We start from the raw sequence: 19,129 nt of genomic DNA on the forward strand, positions 1-19,129 counted from the left end.
AAATATGGATCTTTCAAACCTACCACCTGACTTGATACTCGGAATCAAGTGAAACGCATACACGATGAAACTGATGGAAATTTTCAGTAATACAATCACAAAAACTTTTTCAAACACAACTTTATAATGAAATCTAATTCGATATTGATGGTTGCACAGCACAGTTATTCAAGAAAGTCCTTCCTGATCGCTGGGTCTTCTTGTTTATCTCCCTCTTCCTCTGCTATCATGTAGCACAGGCCCAACTGGAACTTACCACATGGCAGAGAATGATGACCTTGAGCACCTCCTGAGATCCTCCTGAGATCTTGAGATCCTCCTGCCAAGAAATTTGGTTCTGACATCAACTTATTTTTCTGTTAACAAAAGCATGTGTTTTCTGGGAAATATGAAAATTAGGAGAAAAACTTCCCACAACCTCATTCATTCAGACCTGATCACTTATAATGACAACACTTGAAGTTGAGATACACTGACTCAAACTCCACTTATGAATGAGCTTGTATGTAAAAGTCTTGGATTTGACTACGTTATCCTGGAACAATGTGGAGAAAGAAGAAATGGAACCTAGGGAAAATGAACAAATAGCAGCAACAACAAAAACCAATAGATATACCAGTACTTGAAGAATGGTTGTAAGAACAGCCATAGGGAATGATAAAGAATGCTCAATGAGGGCTGGAGGGATGGCTCAGCGGTTAAAGCACTAGGCTGCAAAGTCAAAGGACTTCAATTCAATTCCCCAGGACCCACGTAAGCGAGATGCACAAGGTGGTGCATGCATTTGGAGTTCATTTGCAGTGGCTAAAGGCCCTGGTGCACCCAATCTCTGTGTGTGTCTGCCTCTTTCCCTCTCTCAAATAGTAAATAAATACAATTTTAAGAATGGTTAATGAGATAGGCAACCGGGGAGTGTGTTTCACTGAAAGGGTCGGTCAACCGTCCAGATCACACTCTCCAGTCACACTCTCCAGTATCATGCCGTACGGAAGATGATGTCCACTCAATATGAGGAACACAAATTGAGGGGCTATATATGTCTCTAAACACTTGGTTGAAAAATTTTTTCAGTTAAACTACCTTTTTACAAAATAAATTCCACCAGCAGTCACTTACAAACCCACGAAGTAGACTTAAACACACACCCAACATGGCTCGGACTTTGGGGAAAAGTGATAGAAAGATTGTTAGAGCCAAGAGTTGGGACATTATGCAGAGTCACTGCCTCTCCCCCATAACTGACTGCTGCCCCCACAACACATGACCCACAATCCCTGTGGGGATAACTTGCATTGCCAATGAGGAGAGCCTCTTTGGAGAAGGGGCAGAGATCAGGGAAGGGATGGCCTCAACATGTGTTGTTTACATGCTAAGTATGACCATTACTAATAAAAATAAATTTTAAAATATCTACTTACAATTACAGATTGAGTTAGGAAATGTGTAGAGATATTAAAAAGAAGAAAAGAAAGAAAACCCTAAATGCTGTCATAAATAAGGAAATATCAGATCTCAAACTGGAAAAACTACCCTAGTTCATCCATATCCATTCGTCCATTCATCATGAGTAGCCACCTTTTTCTTTCTTTCTTTTTTTCAAGGTAAGGATTCACTCTAGCCCAGGCTGACCAGGAATTCACTATGTAGTCTCAGGGTAGCCCAAACTCTCACTGATCCTACCTCTGCCTCCCAAGTGCTGGGATTAAAGGTGTGTGTCATGTGCCGCCAAACCTGGCTGAGCCCCGTTTCTAACTGTAGGCACCTGGAATGGACAGGTCACATGCAAGCCAATGCTAGGGTCTTTGTTTAGTACCTCATGCCTCAGCACTACACAAGATTTGGGTACTAAGACCACACTGAGAATGAATCCTGTATTTTCCTTCCCTTCCTTTCCTTTAAAAACCAAGACTGGGGCTGGAAAGATGGCTTAGCGGTTAAACACTTGCCTGTGAAGCCCCCGGTTCGAGGCTCGGTTCCCCAGGACCCATGTTAGCCAGATGCACAAGGGGGTGCACGCGTCTGGAGTTCGTTTGCAGTGGCTGGAGGCCCTGGTGCGCCCAATCTCTGTCCCTCTCTCTATGTGCCTCTTTCTCTCTCTAGCGCTCTCAAATAAATAAATTAATTAATTTTAAAAAACCCTATTAAAACCAAGACTGAGAACTTTACCAAACCCTCAGTTTAATATATGCCAAATTCTGTTTGTTTTTAAGGGGTCTGAATAATGCTCTGTAACTGTATTAGGTTACTAAATCAAAGAAATTAATAAATAGTACACCTATATAGTCAAGTATTTCAACTGTTGCCACTGTATTACTTCTAAAGTGACCCATGACTACTGCAAGGTATTAATGAGGTCTAACAACAGGTAGGCAGAAGAAATATTCATCACAAAAATCAATGGGATGGAGAGACGCCTAGTGGTTAAAGGCCTTTGCTTATAAAGCCTGGAGGCCCAGGTGTGGTTCTTCAGTACGCACAACGCCAAACACAATGGTGCATGGACGAGGAGCTCTCTGCACAGGCGCTAGTCCCCAGTCCTGACATGAGTAAGGACTCTCTAACTCTCCCTCGAGTACAAATACTCATACAAAACTAACAATAAAAAACAAAGTCAAGTGTTTAATTACTGACGGTTATGGAAGCTTTATTGCACTTCAGTGAAACTTAAACGTTCTCACAGTGCCAATCACATGCCTGTGGGACCTCCCTTGGCTGTGGCTGCTCTTCTAAGTTCTCAAAATGCCAGTCACATGCCTTGAGGGATCTCCCTCAGCGGTGGCTGTTCTTCTTTGGGTTTGTTCAGGAGGAAGTGTACGATCTGAAGTAGAACTTCATCATTAAAACCTTTCACACCATCATCCTCCACGGCCTCATAAAGAGGCTTACTTTCTGTCCCCCAACATAGATTTTTACGGGGGTTATTTTGATCTGCTTGTACAGTCAGTGCCAAAGTATTTAACTGGTAGCAGAAAAAAGAGAAGTATTTTCCGTCTGTGATCACAGCCTGGGAGACAAAAGGTCGAGTAACATCTGCTTCGCTCCAGAACCCTGCAGAAGAAAGCAGCGCTGAAATTGACACTCAGTAACAAATGTATCTAACCAAAACAAAGAGTACACACTAAAGGGCTTTAAACACCTTTCAGGAACCAGCTGCAATTGACACTCAGTAATAAATGTATTTAACCAAAACAAAGAGTACACAGTAAAGGGCTTTAAACACCTTTCAGGAACCAGCTGCAATTGACACTCAGTAATAAATGTATCTAACCAAAACAAAGAGTACACACTAAAGGGCTTTAAACACCTGTCAGGAACCAGACCTATGCACCTCGTGAGGATCTCCAGGGTTCCTTCTCTTCCTCACCAATTCTAGATCCTACTTCTAAACAAGCCATTAGTTTACTTCTTCCCAGGATCCCCAACACACAATTCATCTTCTTCTTCTGTGTTCCGCATGTGTGCGTGCAGATGCATGTGCCCCTGCATATGCAATGGGCTGGAGAACCCAGGGGTCCTTTCATCACTTACCTGTGCATTTACTGGAGACAGAGGTCTCAACCCAGCATCTATCAGCAACTCCAGAGAGTCTCTGGTCTGTCTCCCAAGACTGGGGTTACAGATACACATGGCCATGCCCCAGCATAATCAAGCAGCAAGTAGTCATAATTACTGAGTCATCTCCACAGGCAGATTCATCTTTTCCTATACTTCAACCTTAACTAACATCATCTATGGGCAGTAGACCATACTTATATAAATCCAACCTACATATGATAGTAACTTTATCATTACTTAATGACTTCAAATATACTCAACAATTTTCAGTACCAGCAGTATTTTATACCCAATAACCATTATGACTATTTCTTTCAGAAATCAACCCCCCACATACACACTCAAAACCTTTGGGGGTGAGACCATGGTTGCAACATCATGCTTTTAAAGGCAGTGTCTTTCTGTATTTCAAAATTGGTAAGAATGGGTAAATCCCCATTAAAGTTCTTCTTCCTGGATATTTGTACAAAGTTCATGCAGCACCTCCTTTTTACTTTGAACTTTGTAACAAAATCCAGATGCCTCACAAGGACCTCTTAGAGTCCCAGCAGGCTTGTAGCAGAGAGGTGACGGAGCTTTCCCGGGCTGGCTGACACGAGACCTTGTCCATAAGTCCAGCCCCGTGCAACAATGTCCTAGGTGATATGGACGCCCAGCTTCCTCCATCTCGTCCCCTTCTTTCTTCACCAGCCTTCATCTGCTCTTTCAGTGCTTCCGGTTGCTCTCACATCAAAGGCTTGTACTTAGCATGAGGAGCTCTCACCAGTCAGGTCTGTGTGACACTCATTTCTGAGAGACCTTGTCTTTAGTGACTATTCCAGTAGATCTTGTCTCCTAAATCCTTCACACCCACCACCCATACATCATCATACTTACACAGTGTACTTTCTCCTAACAATGCCAAGAGCTGGAACTAACACACAATGTCTGTCTTTCACTCTCCTGCTATACAGTGCCTGACATGAAAGGCAAGCCTGGCCTCTGACTGAGCCGTCTCCTAGCTGAATCTGAGGTGCTCCCCTCAGTGCAGCTGTGGACAGCCAAGACCATGTGCAGACCATCAACACAGGCTACTGTCACCAGACAGCTGACACAGTTAGTTCTTGAAATGTTTGGGGAAAGCACTGCTTTCACAATGTGCATTCCCATACTAAGTAACCAAACACACAGCAAAATACCCACGTTGCATGGGCAAATTCCAATGCAAAGTACTTAATTACAGCTTTATGAATAAATTCGTTTTGTGTGTCAATACATAATTTTTAAACTGTTGAGATATAGCCTATCCTTTAACCCAAAAATAGCAATCTGAAAGTCCTATTCTCAAACAATGTAGAATGCCAAAGCATGACTTTTACCTTGATACATGGCCTGTGCTCCGGTCCAGGCGAAAAGGCTTGCGATGGCATTCGCTCTGTTCACAACTTCTATCTGCTCAGCACAGTTTCTTTGCAAAAGTTTTTCCCTTTGTAATTTGTGAGGTAAAACATGAAACTGGGTGTGACCATAACAGCAGGGATCTGCTGTTTTTGAACCTGAAGAACAAAATACAAGTATTTCAGATGAAATGAATGTGCAGAAGACCTGGAGCCAGACTTTGACATCACCCTAAGCCTGTCTTTACATGTCGTTATGTTCAGTACTCAAAATGCATACACTGATTTACATATTTATATAAAGTAAAGTCAAATTTCACTTGAGAGCAATTTTCCAGCCTATGTGTTATCGCAATGCCCACCAGGATACTAAGTCAAAAAACATAGTAAAAATTTATTTAAAATTCTCTATTAATTTAAGTTCCGTGACCCCCTTATCAGTAAGAGCCTTGTTACTCTCATTGTATCCCCAAGGGTACATTTTATGACTTAAACCTTACTTTATCACTAAGGTAAAAGGTTTACACTAAATTTGCTAAATTTTGAAAATGAAAGGTGTTTGCATACTACATTTCTAAACAACGAAATTAAGGGTACAGTGAAGGCTCAGTGGTAGCAGCACACACACATGAAGGTCTGCACCCCGTAACAGCACCACGTACAAAGCTGTGCACACAGCTGCACTGCACCCCAGGCGAGGGAGCACGAGCACAAGGCTCTCCGTGCCTCCCTGGTCACCATCTAACAACACCTCCCCAAAACACAGATCTCTGGGTTCACTGAGACTGTTTCAGGGAAATGGCAGAGAAGTAATGGAAGACTGCACACACATGCACAGAATGCGTGCAAACACCAAAAGCATTTGTACACGCACACACACATCCCACATATATACTACACACACCAAAAGACAAGGACAAACATTTCATGAAATGTTGCCGTTCTTCTCTACAAATTTCCCTGAGCTCACCTCAGGGTCACGTGACCCAAAGGACTAATAACCACAGAAGAACAAGTGGTGGAGATGACGGAAGGCCTGGAATCCTGATGGCTACCACCGTGCACAGCACAAACAGGATGCTCCAAGAAAGCGCCAGTCACAACCCAGGTACCATGCTAAATGTCATTCATTGTGACAAAACCCGAATTAACTTTTTCTATAATCTAAATCAACCAAGCCTAGTAAATACAACTCTTTCTCAAAGTCGAATCCTGGTGACTTAGTAGAAATGAGCAAAATTTCAAATGATGGGCTAATTTTCTCTTCAAGCTTCATGCACATTGAAATAATTTGAGATTATGAACAAGTGCTTGTAGCCCATCAAAACTTGTCATCAAAGCTGGGCGTGGTGGCGCATGCCTCTAATCCCAGCACTTGGGAGGCAGAGGTAGGAGGATCACTTTGAGTTCGAGGCCACACTGAGACTCCATAGTGAATTCCAGGTCAGCCTGGGCTAGAGTAAGACCCTACCTCGAAAAAAGAAAAAACTCCGTCATCACGAACCGTAGGGCGGCCTGCCGGTCTAGTAACGCGCGCTGGTGACTCCAGCACTCGCAGCCAAGGCAGGGGGGAGAGACCGGGAGCTCCGGGGCAGCCTGTGCGCAGACAGGGAGCCCACCTCTAAACACACACACAGCCTGCATGTCCCTCAGTTAGCGTCCTTCTACATACAAGCACAGGACGATCTGTAAGGAGAAACTCACCAGTAAATATGGTGTTTTCGTACTGCCGTTTGAATAATGGAACTTTGTCTGGTTTACATTTCATAACAGGGATTTCTTCAGGCACAGAGCAATCCAGTGGCACAAACTTAAAGTGAAAAAAATACGTAGTAAAGCCACAGCAATATCTACATCTACTTTATTCTTAATTTTACCAGATTTGAGTTCTTTTAAACTGAGGTATTTTTTACACAGTGTTCTGATCACACAGACGGAAAACCTCAATCACAATACCTGAAACCAGGAGTGCCTCACAGTCAGGTCTTGTCAGAACTTTGGAATATATACATACACTTTCCAGGAAGGGCATTCCTAACCCAAAAATCTGAAGCGTCCTGAATTTTGGAGCATTTCAGACTTGACATTTTCAGAACAGAGATACTCAATCAACAATGCTCTTTAGTAATGGGCCAAATCCAGCCTGCAGCTTACTTATCAATAAAACATTATTGGGATGTGCCATGCACACTCATTCATGTTAAAGTGTACTACCGTCTTTGACTTATTTATAAATAAAACGTTACTGGAATGTACCATGCACACTCATTCATGTTAATGTGTACTACTGTCTTTGACTTACGGCCTCTACAACCCTGAATTATTTAATATTCAGACATCCACAAAACAGTGTTCACCAACACTACACAGTACAACACTCAAACTCTATTTTCTGGGCTGGAGAGATGTCTCACGGGTTAAAGCGCTTGCCTGCAAAGCATAAGGACCCAGGTTTGACTCTTCAGAGCCCACATAAGGCAGATGCTCCAGGTAACGCAAGCGTGCAAGGTCGCACATGTGGACAAGGTGGCACACGTGTACAGAGTTAAATTGAAGAGGCTAGAGGCCCTGGCGTGCCAATTTTTTTCTCTCACACATTAAAAATAATAATAATAATAAAGCTAGTTTGATGGGCTGCCTCAAAAATTTTTTTTCCTCCAAAAAATAAAATGACCTAAGTCACAACTTAAACATCCTTTGATGTATGACTAGCAATAATATATCATAAAATCTTAAACTTACATATAGCTTATAAACTGTGGGCTGCCTAAGGGTTATACAACAAGGGCTAAGGAGACAGCTCAGCAGTTTAAGGTACTTGGCAAAGCCAGATGACCTGGGTTCAATTCCCCAATACCCATGCTAAAACCAGATGCACAAAGTAGCACATGCATCTACAGTGCATTCACAGTGGCAAAAGGCTACGGTGCACCCATTCACTCTCTGCCTCTCTTCACTATTAGCAAATGAATAAACAATAATATTTGTTAAAAATTAACAGTAAGTTTTCTGAGCACACAATGATAAAAACCCAACTTAAAATCACAATAATGAACCTCATGTGTTTTGGCAGAACTCACCTCAGTGAATTCTCATTGCTGTACTGTAGCTTTGACAAGCAATAGACCCTGCCTCAAATATGACAGAAGGGGAGGACCAACGTTCCATGTTGTCCTGACTTACACATGTGTGCTGTGGCTTGGGTGCGCCTGTATACACATATATGCGTATACACACAAAACACAAGTTAGAAAATAGTATGTTACAATACAACAATTCTTAGAGATTCTCCTGTCTCTACTGTCCCTCTCACTGTAGATATGCTGGGATTACAGATGCTGGGCCGTGCGTGTGTGTCATGGGTTCTGGGCATCTGAACTCAGGTCCTCAGGCTTGAGCAACAAGCATTTTACCCACTTAGCCATCTATGAATAGGCATTTGATTTGTATTCCTATGTATCTATAGTACAATAAAAATATCTCTACAGCTCCCAGACCTCCTATTCTTCATATTCATTCATGAATAGACATTTGATATATATACCTGTATACCCATGGAGCCATAAAAATATCTTGGGTGAAAAGAATTAGAAATGAAGAAACTTTAAGAAACCCTGTTTTAAATCACAATCTTAAATTGTTATCAGCATATTGATATTTAGAGAAAGAAAAACACTATTGCCTTACCTACTTAAAACTGATTCATTTTGTAGACTATAAATATAGCATAACAAATTAGAAATTTCAATATTTTCAGATGATTTGTCTTCATAAACAACATGGAAAGGAAGACATACACACAAAATATTTTATCGTGTCCACCAGATTACCTGATCTGCCTATGACAACGATGACACCTGCTGTCAACTGACACAAAGCCAGCAGACCCTTCCTTACCTCTGGAAGCTGCTTGGGTATCCGAAGCTGGCTGTGTGGTCTGTCATTGATCTGGTATCGCAAAGCATCAATTCTACCTTTTCGATGACCAGCTTGAATAACTTCCTCACCACGCAGCCAGTAAAAATGAACGGGGCGCATGTAATCTATGAAAAGACAACAGAATTTTCCTTCATCATTAAGATAAAACTGGTTACTGGTAGACTACTGAATTTTTTTCTGAAAAGACTTTCAACATACTTCTGCCATCCTGTACTATTTATGCAAACAGGCATTCTCAGCATTGATGATAAAGTCAAAATACCAATGGCCTCTGAACAGTGTATCGATGCCTCTATTATGCTAAACACTGTAAAAGTTACAACTGAGGAATGATCAGATTAACATCCACCTGAGATAAAAAGTTTCAAGCTGAGCATGGTGGCACATGCCTTTAATCCCAGCATTTGGGAGGCAGAGATAGGATCGCTGTGAGTTCAAGGCCAGCCTGAGACTACAAAGTGAATTCCAGGTCAGCATGGGCTAGAATGAGAATCTACCTCAAAATAACATAAAAACCAAAAAAAGAAAGAGTTTGAAAATGAGAACTGTCCTATGAAGTACTCAAGTAACTGAAAGGTATATACAATTGTAATCACTTCCATTAAAAAAAAATAGTGTGTTTTTATTTATTTGACAGAGACAGGGAAGGAGAGAGAGAATGGGCACACCTAGGGCCTGTAGCCACTGCAAATGAACTCTAGAAGCTTGCGGCCCCTTGTGCATCTGGCTAACGTGGGTCCTCAAGAACTGAACCTGGGTCCTTTGGCTTTGCAGGCAAACACCTTAACCACTAAGCCATCCCTCCAGCCCATCACTTCCATTTTATACAAGAGGGACCTTGGTCTTAAGCTAAGATTTCTTAGCTCTCACTCATGAGTGTTTAAGTCACTGTGCTTCCCCAGTATCCACTCTGTTCCCAAGGGAGGAAGGGAGCAAAGACGCACACTACCTCGTTCAGTGCAGTACACCTATATGTAACTAGACAGGCAAAGGTGGAAGACAGAAAAAAAGGCATGAGAAGCAGAGACTTTAAAAGGGCAGGTTACTTCAGCTCACACTTTATTCAACCCTTCACAATTCGATGACAAAGTAGTGTGATCATAATTCTCATCTTGAAATTGAGGGTTGGGAAAAAAGAGGTAAGGTCAAGAGAGAAGACATCAATTTCCATGTGGGCGCCCAGACCCACCCTTCTCCACCACTACTCTTGTCCCGGGGCTCCACGTCACCAGCTAGACTTGCAGGAGTCCTGCTCCCGGGAGCCCCCCTCAGGCCACATGCATGCCTGCAGCAGGAAAGGAAAAGGAAAAGGAAAAGGAAAAGAAAGGAAAGGAAAGGGGAAAGGAAAAAGAAAAAGGGTAAAGGAAAGAAAGGACAGGAAAGAGGGAAAAAAAGCAAAAAGGAAAGGGGAAAGGAAAGGAAAAAGAAAAAGGGGAAAGGAAAGAAAGGACAGGAAAGAGGGAAGAAAAGGAAAGGAAAAAGGAAAGGGGAAAGGGAAGGAAAGGAAAAAAGGAAAGAAAGGACAGGAAAGAGGGGAAGGAAAGGAAACAGGAAATGGGAAAGGAAAGGAAAAAGGGGGAAGGGAAGTACAGGGGAAAGGAAGGGAAAGGAAAAAGGGAAGGAAAGGAAAAAGGAAAAGGAAAGAAAAGGAAAAAGGAAGGTGAAAGGAAAAAGGGAAAGGAAAGGAAAGGAAAGGAAAGGGGAAAGAAAAGGAAAAAGGAAAGGAAAAGGTAAGTACAGGAAAGAGGGAAGGAAAAGACAAAGAAAAGGAAAAGACAAGGAAAAGGGCAAGGAACGGGAAAATGTAAAGGAAAAAAGCCAAGGAACGGGAAAAGGAGAGGAAAGGAAAGCGAGACGGGGCGGGGCGGGCGCCCAGGCGGCGGAGGGCCGGCGCTCGCGGCGCTCTCACCGAGGGCGGCGTGGGCCAGGGCCGCGTTGGCGGGGCAGAGCGCGCCCACCAGCGCCGGCACGAGCAGCCGCAGGAAGGCCGAGGCGCGGGCGGCGCGCTGCTCGGGGCGCGGCAGGCGGCGCGCGAGGAAGCGCGCGTGCTCCAGGCCCTCGCAGGCGGCGGCGCGCACGGCCGCCACGTCGAGCGCCGTCGGGGCGGCGGCGGCGGGCGCGGGCCAGCCCGGCACGAACGCCGTCTTCGTGAAGGCCTGGTACCAGCGGTCAGCGTGCAGCGCGGGCGTCTGCGGGTACACCACGTACTTCTGGAACTGCATCTTGGTGAGGATGCGCAGCTTCGCGTCCACCGACGGGGCGGCGTGCGCCGACGCCTGCCAGCGCTGCACGCGCCGCAGCCGGGCCGCCTTGCTGTCGGCCGTCATGGAAGCCACGATGGGCGGGTAGCGCGCCACGGCCGTCTCCGCGGCCGCGGCGGGCGTCACGGAGGCGGCGGCGCGCGTCGACGGCCCCCCGCCGCGGACAGCGAGCCGCCAATACCTGGCCGCCGCCATCTTGGCACCCCCGCTCCGGAACCGGAAGTCGGTTTGCGCAGTTGTCCTAGCTCTCTCGCCGTAGGGACCTATGGCAACCTGTTATCTAAGCCGGGCTTGGTGGAAGGTAATTCTCATTGGGCGCGCGGTGCCCTACGTCATTCGCGTTCTAGCCAATCACCTCGCTCCCTCGGGTTGATCCAGGGTTTCAGCGTTCCCGGATGAAGGAATGAATGAACTCACGGCGGAGTTTTCCGCAGCCAGGAACCCTTTAAAAGGCTGCCATCTAGGTTGCTTTTCAAAGCAGGGCAACTTTCCTTGGCAGCTGACTTATAGGAAAATTAGGCAGCCGTTTAATATCCGAGTTTTCGTTTGTGTGGTCTCATTGCGCATTTTTCTACTTCAGCTTTATGGAGAGAAAATAGACTTTTTAAAAATACAGACTATTTTAGGTATTCATGCTAATATTAAAATTTAGACAAGCGTACTGTGACATTTGTAAACTTTAAGAATAAATAACTGAACACACTCTTCTGTACTAGTAATATACGTTAATTTTAATATGACTTATTTTAAAAGGGGAAATGCATTTTACTTGACTTTATGGGGGATACATAAAATTAAAAGCTACTAAGCATTTTGATTAAATTTTGATTTCCATTAAAACTTATTCATGTTTCAGCATTGATTCCTAATAACCTGTAAGAACCTTGAAGAAGAAATTTCCTTATTTTTTTTTTCACCAATGAGTTCACATGATAGATATTCAGGCACTATCTGTGAAAAAATATGTCACTGAAATCTAAGCTCATTTCAGATTATCTAATATATTGACTCACATTTCAGTTAGATGTGATGGTACATACCAACTATGAAGTTGCAGCTGTATTATACAGGAGTTTAGAAATAAAGCAGGTTTCATGTACAAAAACATCTTCTATGAGAAATTGCAGAAGACATAATTTTACCAGGAAATGTCTTTATGTTACTTTGCATGTATATGAATGGGTAAAATAGAATGTATCCAGTGCTTAGTATGTAGACATGAACCAAGGTTAGGAAAGAAAGAGCATACACAAGAGGATGACCAGCAGGGCCAGAGGAAAGGTGCAAGTCCAGAAACAGGAAAAATAGGATACTACTGGGAAAGGAGCAAGTCAGAGCCATAAAAAGGAGGAAGTACGTTCATATTGCACACGCCACAGCCGGGCCGCATTGTTGGTGCTACCTACACAGAAACAGACCCAAGAGCCAGCTAAACAGCAAGGTATGGCAGAATTGGGACTGGAACCCAGGTTTATTTGACACATATTTATTGAATGCAGCTGACCTAAGTGTCAGCTGACTTAGAGAACCCAGTAGGTGTCATCTTACACTTGTAACAGGGAAGTATGAAATAGAATCATAGTAAATTAATTCCATGATGTTTTAGAAGGGGATAAATGTGATGGAAAAATATAGTAGAAGACAGTTGGCTGTGTGTGGACACATATTGTTGGCACTCTCAAATTATTGCTCAGTGAAAGATTACGATTTGAGCAGAAACCTGAGAAAGAAGTGATGATTGAAGTATGTTTAAATCACAGAAAAAACAACTCAGAAAGAAACAGGTGCAGAGGTGCTGAAATGGGAGCATACCCTGGGTGAAATATTTTAAAGAGCCACAGATGTCCTGTAAGACACTGTCTCTGTGAGTGTTCATTACCTACCAACTTGATTAACAGAAAGCAGACTCCTATATTGCTACAAATTAGAGCATGTTTGAATGTGAAATGTCCTCCACAGACTCTTATGTTTGAACAGTCTTTCCCAAATTGTGGCACTACATGAATGGCTGTGGAACCAGGTAGTAGAAACAGGGCTGTAGTGGTGAGGCATTTGGCTTATAGCTTAGCCCTGGTTCTAGCCTGGGTTCTTTGCTTCCTGGCCCAGTGAGACGTGAGCAAGCCATGCTCCCAGTTCCTGCCTCCACATCTCCCTCACCATGGTGGTTTGAATGTGAAATGTCCCTCATAGGCTCATAAGTTTGAATAATTGATTTCCCATTGGTGGCACTGTTTTTAGGTTTTTGGAGTTTTAGGGAGGTGAAACCTTGCTGGAGGGAGCGGGTGTTACTGGGGGTGAGCCTTGAGGTATTATAGTCCAGCCATACTTGGCGATCTTGAACTTTCTATCTTCTCCCTGTTGATGTGAAGATGTGACACCAGCTGTCTCGCGTTTGCCACCATGGTTTTCCTTCCATGATGAACTTTCCCCTGGAAACTGTAAGAAAGAATAAATCCTTTCCCTAAGCTGTTTCTAGTCAGGCATTTTGCCACAGCAATGAGAAAGTAACTTCTACATTTGCCATTAACCTGTGGTCCCAAAGAAATTGTCAGCCATCTGGGTCAAAGGAATGAGAACAGTAACTACTAGAATTAGAAATTTAGGAAAATTAGAGCAGGAAAGATGGCTCAGTAGTTAAAGCACTTACATGCAGAGCCCAACAACCCAGGCTTGATTGCCCAGTACCTATATAAAGCCAGATGCACAAAGTGATACATGCATCTGGAGTTCATTTACAGTGGCTAGAGGCACTGGCACACCTGTTCTTATATTTGCTTCTCCCCTTCCTATTTTCCTCCTTGCAAATAAATAAATAAAATATTAACAAAAGAAATCTGGGAAATTTAGTCTTTGAAAAATAGAGGTTGAGATAATGAGTTCAACCCTTTTTATTTCCTCCATTACACTTTCAGCTCATATAATTCAGTTAAAATATAAGAACAGAGTAGAAAATACCAGGCTATGCATTAATCAGGTTCATGTTTTTATAATTCTTTATCTACACAATTTTGATTCCTGAGACCATAGGTTGGTGGCATAGTTCCTGGAAACCCTCTTCTCTTCTTTTTTTCTATCTACGAGAATGGGCTGGAGAGATAGCTCAGTAGTTAAAGACGCTTGCTTGCAAAACCTGAAGACGTGTGTTCAATTCACCAGTTCCCAATTGAAGCCAGTTGTACAAAGTGGCCCAAGCATCTAGAGTTTATTTACAGTGGCAAGAGGCCATAGCACACCCATGCTTTCTTTTTCCCTTTCTTTCCTTTCCTTTCCCTTTCCCTCCCCTTCCCCTTCCTTCCCCCCTTCCTTCCTTCCTTCCTTCCTTCCTTCCTTCCTTCCTTCCTTCCTTCCTTCCTTCCTTCCTTCCCTCCCTCCCTCCCTCCCTCCCTCCCTCCCTCCCTCCCTCCCTCCCTCCTTCCTTCCTTCCTTCCTTCCTTTCTCCCTTTCTCTATCTCTCTCATAAATTAAAAAAAAAAAATTAAGAATGGCAAATGTGGGGCTAGCGAGGTCGCTCAGCAGTTAAGTCACTTGCCTGCAATGCGTAATGACCCAGGTTTGATTCCCCAGTATCCATATAAAGCTAGATGCACAAGGTGGTGCATGCATCTGAAGTTCATTTGCAGTAGTTAGAGGCCCAGGTATGCCCATTCTCTCTCTCTCTCTCTCTCTCTCTCTCTATTTCTATCTCTGTGTGTGTGTGTGTGTGTGTGTGCGCGCGTGCGCGCGCGTGCTTGCGAATAAATAAAAATACTCGCATTTTTAAAAGGGAATGGTAAATGTGTGCAGGTATTTGCCCTCTGACACTGTCTGGAAAGGTGAGACTCTCCTCAGGCCGTGTGGAATGACCATGATTAGCTGCCTGTGATTAGGATACCTAACCACCCATCAGTGAGAGTTCAGGAATGGACACATGACCCAATCCTAGCCAAGGCAACCTTAGAGACAGTTTTTAAGTTTTTGGAAAAAAGCTTTCCTCTTTGATAGACTAGACACACCATCTTTTCACCAACAGTTACCATTATCACATGTCTCCATGCTCATAATTTCTGTTGCCAGTTTTAGCCATGAGTAGAAATATCACAGAAATGCTAAGAATGCAAAAGTTCCTGATACTTTATGAGATTTTCATGTTCCTAAGTTAAATAACTGTGAAATAAAGATTTAGCTCACTAGGCTTGGAGTATTTAAAACGCTACATAGAAAAAAAAAATTCCCTCTAGGGAATCGTGGGAATATTCTCCATGCTACCCTTTTAATAGACTCTGTATACCTGGGGCCTTTGACCCCATGAGGTCAGCTTGACTTCTGGGCACGACAAACACATAGTCATACCCCCAATTCCCCAAATCCCAGTGCTCAGGTGACTTCCCTGATTAGAAATGCCTCATATGTATTATCACACACCTTTACTGGAAAAAAATAAGCATTGTCAATATAACGCCAATGTAAGACAATAACAAGAGAAATGTTAATGTTTTCACTTGCAATCTTTCATGTACTTTCTTCTTTATGGATAATAGTATTTATTTTTTTACTATAAAAATCATAACATGAATATAAAAGCTTTTCTGAATTCTATAAATATTTCTGTTAAATCATCCAGCCTAAAGGGAGTTTTGGGGACCCCTGGAACAACAACCCACCTCTCTGTATTTCACAGGAGCAGGGGCTGGCCCAGGATAGACATGGTGGCCCTTTCAAACTGTCAAGCCACACAAAGTGGGAAGCTGGCCTAACCTATGTGAACATGTGAACTGTGACTAAGCCACTGTGCCTTTTCTCCAGCCATGATCGGCAAGCCCAGCACTTTCCATGGAGCTCATCTGCCACCGACTGATTCACATCAGACAACTCTGTCTTTGGAAGATTGCTTTTATGGTCTTGACTTGTGTAACTTTCATTTCTTCTTCACAATTTGCCAGAGTACAAGATATTCCACGATTCTTGATCATCTTTACACATTTTCCATAATGTAAATTCATTAAAAAGCGATCTCATCTGCATTGTTCATAGCTATCCCCCATGCATGAGACAAATGCATATTTGTAGTAGATGCATGGGAAGATATTTTCATCTGTACGTATATTCTTTTGAAACACATACATGTACCGTAGGAAAAATAGCATAACTAGACTTCATCATCTCTGCATACTGGATCATCTGTTATCTTGTGAACCAGCAGTGAAGAGAAGCCGAAATAAGAAGAGAAGTGTTTAAGAGTTCTCTAGGTGGAGTAAGAGAGAAGAAAGACTTTGTATGCATGGAAAGGGGAACATGGGGGAAAGGTCTGATTGGAGAAGGCAATGGGAATTTCAGAGTTTTTATTTCCTTAGCAGCCACACTGGTATGTCAAATTCAAGGAAGTTATAACCAGAGCATGCACACAGGCCAGCAGTAAGGGGTTGCTTCAGCTCTCTCTGGTGTAAAACTTAAGGGAATGGTTGAAAAGATTCCAGTAGTCAACATTAGATTAATGAATGAAATAATTTAAAATACAAATTAATTGAAAAATACATAATGAAAAAGTCAATCTTTTCAATTAAAAAACTATGAATACAGGCATTGATTGAATTATAATCTAATCAGAGTCCAGAACTAAGACCCAACAGGCTGGCTGTGTAGTGGTTCCTTAAATTAGACAGGGGAGCGCCTGTGACTTCCTTAGTCTCTACTCATATGTAGCTCCTCCTTCCTGCTTGGCAAAAAAATTCAGAGCGATACAAATTTATCTGAATATACTCTCTTAATTTTTTTTTGTTTTTATTTTTCTTTTTTTTTAAATATTTATTTGAGAGTGACAGGCAAAGAGGGAGAGAATTTATCTGAACATACTCTCTTCTTTAAAATCTTTTTGTTTACTTTTATTTATTTATTTGAGAGTGATAAGAAAGAGAGAGAAAAAAAGAATGGGCGTGCCAGGGCCTCCAGCCACAGAGAACGAACTCCAGATGCTTGTACTACCTTGTACATCTGGCTTATGTGGGTCCTGGAGAATCGAGCCTCAAACCAGGGTCCTTAGGCTTCACAGGAAAGTGCTTAACTGCTAAGCCATCTCTCCAGCCCTATACTCTCTTTTTGATAGTGGACTAGATTTCAATATGTTATAGGAACTCCCTCAAAATAATTATGCCTCGGACATGGGACTGTATATTATCATGTTACTGTCATTAAATTTTGACTTCTTTAAAATTCAGACATATATTTCAAATGTTCTTTCAACTTACACAACACAGTGTTCCTCAGCTCACGCACATGGCAGTAATCTGTTATATTCAGAACATATGGCTGCATTTGATATATCAAATGTCTTTGGCAAATGAAGTCATCCCAGCTTTATGGAAACTTGTCTGCATTATGAAATACGGAGGAACAATGATTTTGTTCTCATTATTCATTATATTTCCTTCAAGCTCACATCAATATAACTTGGCCAAAAATCATAGTTTTTTCCTAAAATAACTCAAGTAGTTAAAATAGACTCAATAAATGGGCATCAAAGTGTGATATTCACCACAGGAAAGTAAATTGTTACCACCTTTCCTCAGAGTATTTTTGTGATACAGTTCAGCCTTTAAAAATGCCCATTACTTCTAACCCTGAGGAAATAATTTACAATTCAAAGAGAGTGACTTTGTAATTTTTAAAATTAAAAATATATATAGACATACACCCAAGTGTTATTGCTAACCATGGGTCAGCTGCTGCCCATGCTCTCAGGAGGATATTTAGCCTTGATTCCGTCAAAGGAGAAAGGCTTACCATCATGTCACCATAACCTTCCAGCAGATCTGTGTCCTTAGTTGCTAATTGGCAAAGTTAAAGAGCCCAAGGTGGTAAACTGAGTAGAAACCCCTCCAGCGCTGCCTGAGCTGTTACCCCAGCTTTCCAGGTTCCTAGTCATCCATCAAGAAGGCTTGTTTGTTTTCTCCAGATAATGAACTCCCCGCCCTAGGTTTTATTCTTTCTTTCTCTTTTGTGCTTTCATTTGAGTTGCACTCTTCCTATCTCCTCCTCTTGCATACCCATTTCTGTCTCATCATGGAGAAGGACAAAACAGTCCTTTAATTCAGGTTTTGGGGCATCAGAAGCTTAATGCACTCTGAGATAATGAGAGGGGAGTGGGGAATCTTATGTGTGAATACTTTGTAATATAGTCTTGCCCCATTCATAATAAGATTATGTATATGTGTTTATGACATAAGTATGTAGGTAATTCTTATTATATAGGCTTTATGTACTTAGGGCATAGCTTTTTATATAATTAAGTTTATATGCATATATATTTATTTATTTATAACACACACACACACATATATACACATATATGTATGTATGGGCTGGAGAGAGGGCTTAGTGGTTCAGGCATTTGCCTGCAAAGCCAGAGCATCCCAGTTTGACTCTTCAGGACCCACATAAGCCAGATGCACAAGGGGTCACATGCATATGGAGTTTGTTTACAGTGGCTGGAGGCCTTGGTGTGCCCATTCTCTCCCTCTCCCTCTGCCTCTGCTTTTTTCTCCCTCTCAAATAAATAAATTATAGAAAGTTAGGCGAGGGAGGGGGAGAGGGTTAATGATTGAGAATGAATAGATAAATTGTAATATATTTTAATTTTATAGGTACTATGCATAAAATTATAATAACAATTTATAAAACAGTACATTTTAATATTTTTTGTTTATTTTTATTTATTTATTTATTTGAGAGCAACAGGCAGAGAGAGAGAGAGAGAGAATGGGCACACCAGGGCCTCCAGCCACTGCAAACAAACTCCAGACACGTGCGCACGTGCATCTGGCTAACGTGGGTCCTGGGGGAACTGAGCCTCTAGCCAGGGTCCTTAGGCTTCACAGGTAAGCACTTAACCGCTAAGCCATCTCTCCAGCCCAAAACAATACATTTTTAAAGCCAAGATAAAAATCCATGTAAGCTGTTAAGCATTGCATGAAAATAATGACAGAAAATACCAAGAAAGAGATACAGTAACAATAAAATGGTACC

The 19,129-nt window shown here is 42.4% G+C and overlaps 1 protein-coding gene and 1 long non-coding RNA gene across 2 annotated transcripts in view; one reads left to right on the forward strand and one right to left on the reverse strand.

Annotated features, from left to right (window-relative positions):
- Positions 1-2,618: 2,618 nt before the first annotated feature.
- Mrps30 (mitochondrial ribosomal protein S30) lies at positions 2,619-11,269 on the reverse strand (the record flags this gene model as incomplete). The annotated part of the gene is made up of 5 exons (XM_045138918.1): positions 2,619-3,048; positions 4,914-5,090; positions 6,636-6,741; positions 8,829-8,974; positions 10,780-11,269. Coding segments are annotated over 5 exons (1,221 nt in total), but the record flags the coding sequence as incomplete, so codon positions are not given.
- Positions 11,270-11,311: 42 nt separating this feature from the next.
- The window catches only part of LOC123456273, a 33,102-nt gene continuing 25,284 nt past the window's right edge, over positions 11,312-19,129 (forward strand). Inside the window, exon 1 of the long non-coding RNA XR_006634437.1 lies at positions 11,312-11,432. This is a non-coding gene — a long non-coding RNA (uncharacterized LOC123456273). The remainder of the gene's footprint in view (positions 11,433-19,129) is intronic.

Source organism: Jaculus jaculus, chromosome 20 (genome assembly GCF_020740685.1).
Source record: "Jaculus jaculus isolate mJacJac1 chromosome 20, mJacJac1.mat.Y.cur, whole genome shotgun sequence".
Classification (NCBI taxonomy): Eukaryota; Metazoa; Chordata; class Mammalia; order Rodentia; family Dipodidae; genus Jaculus; species Jaculus jaculus.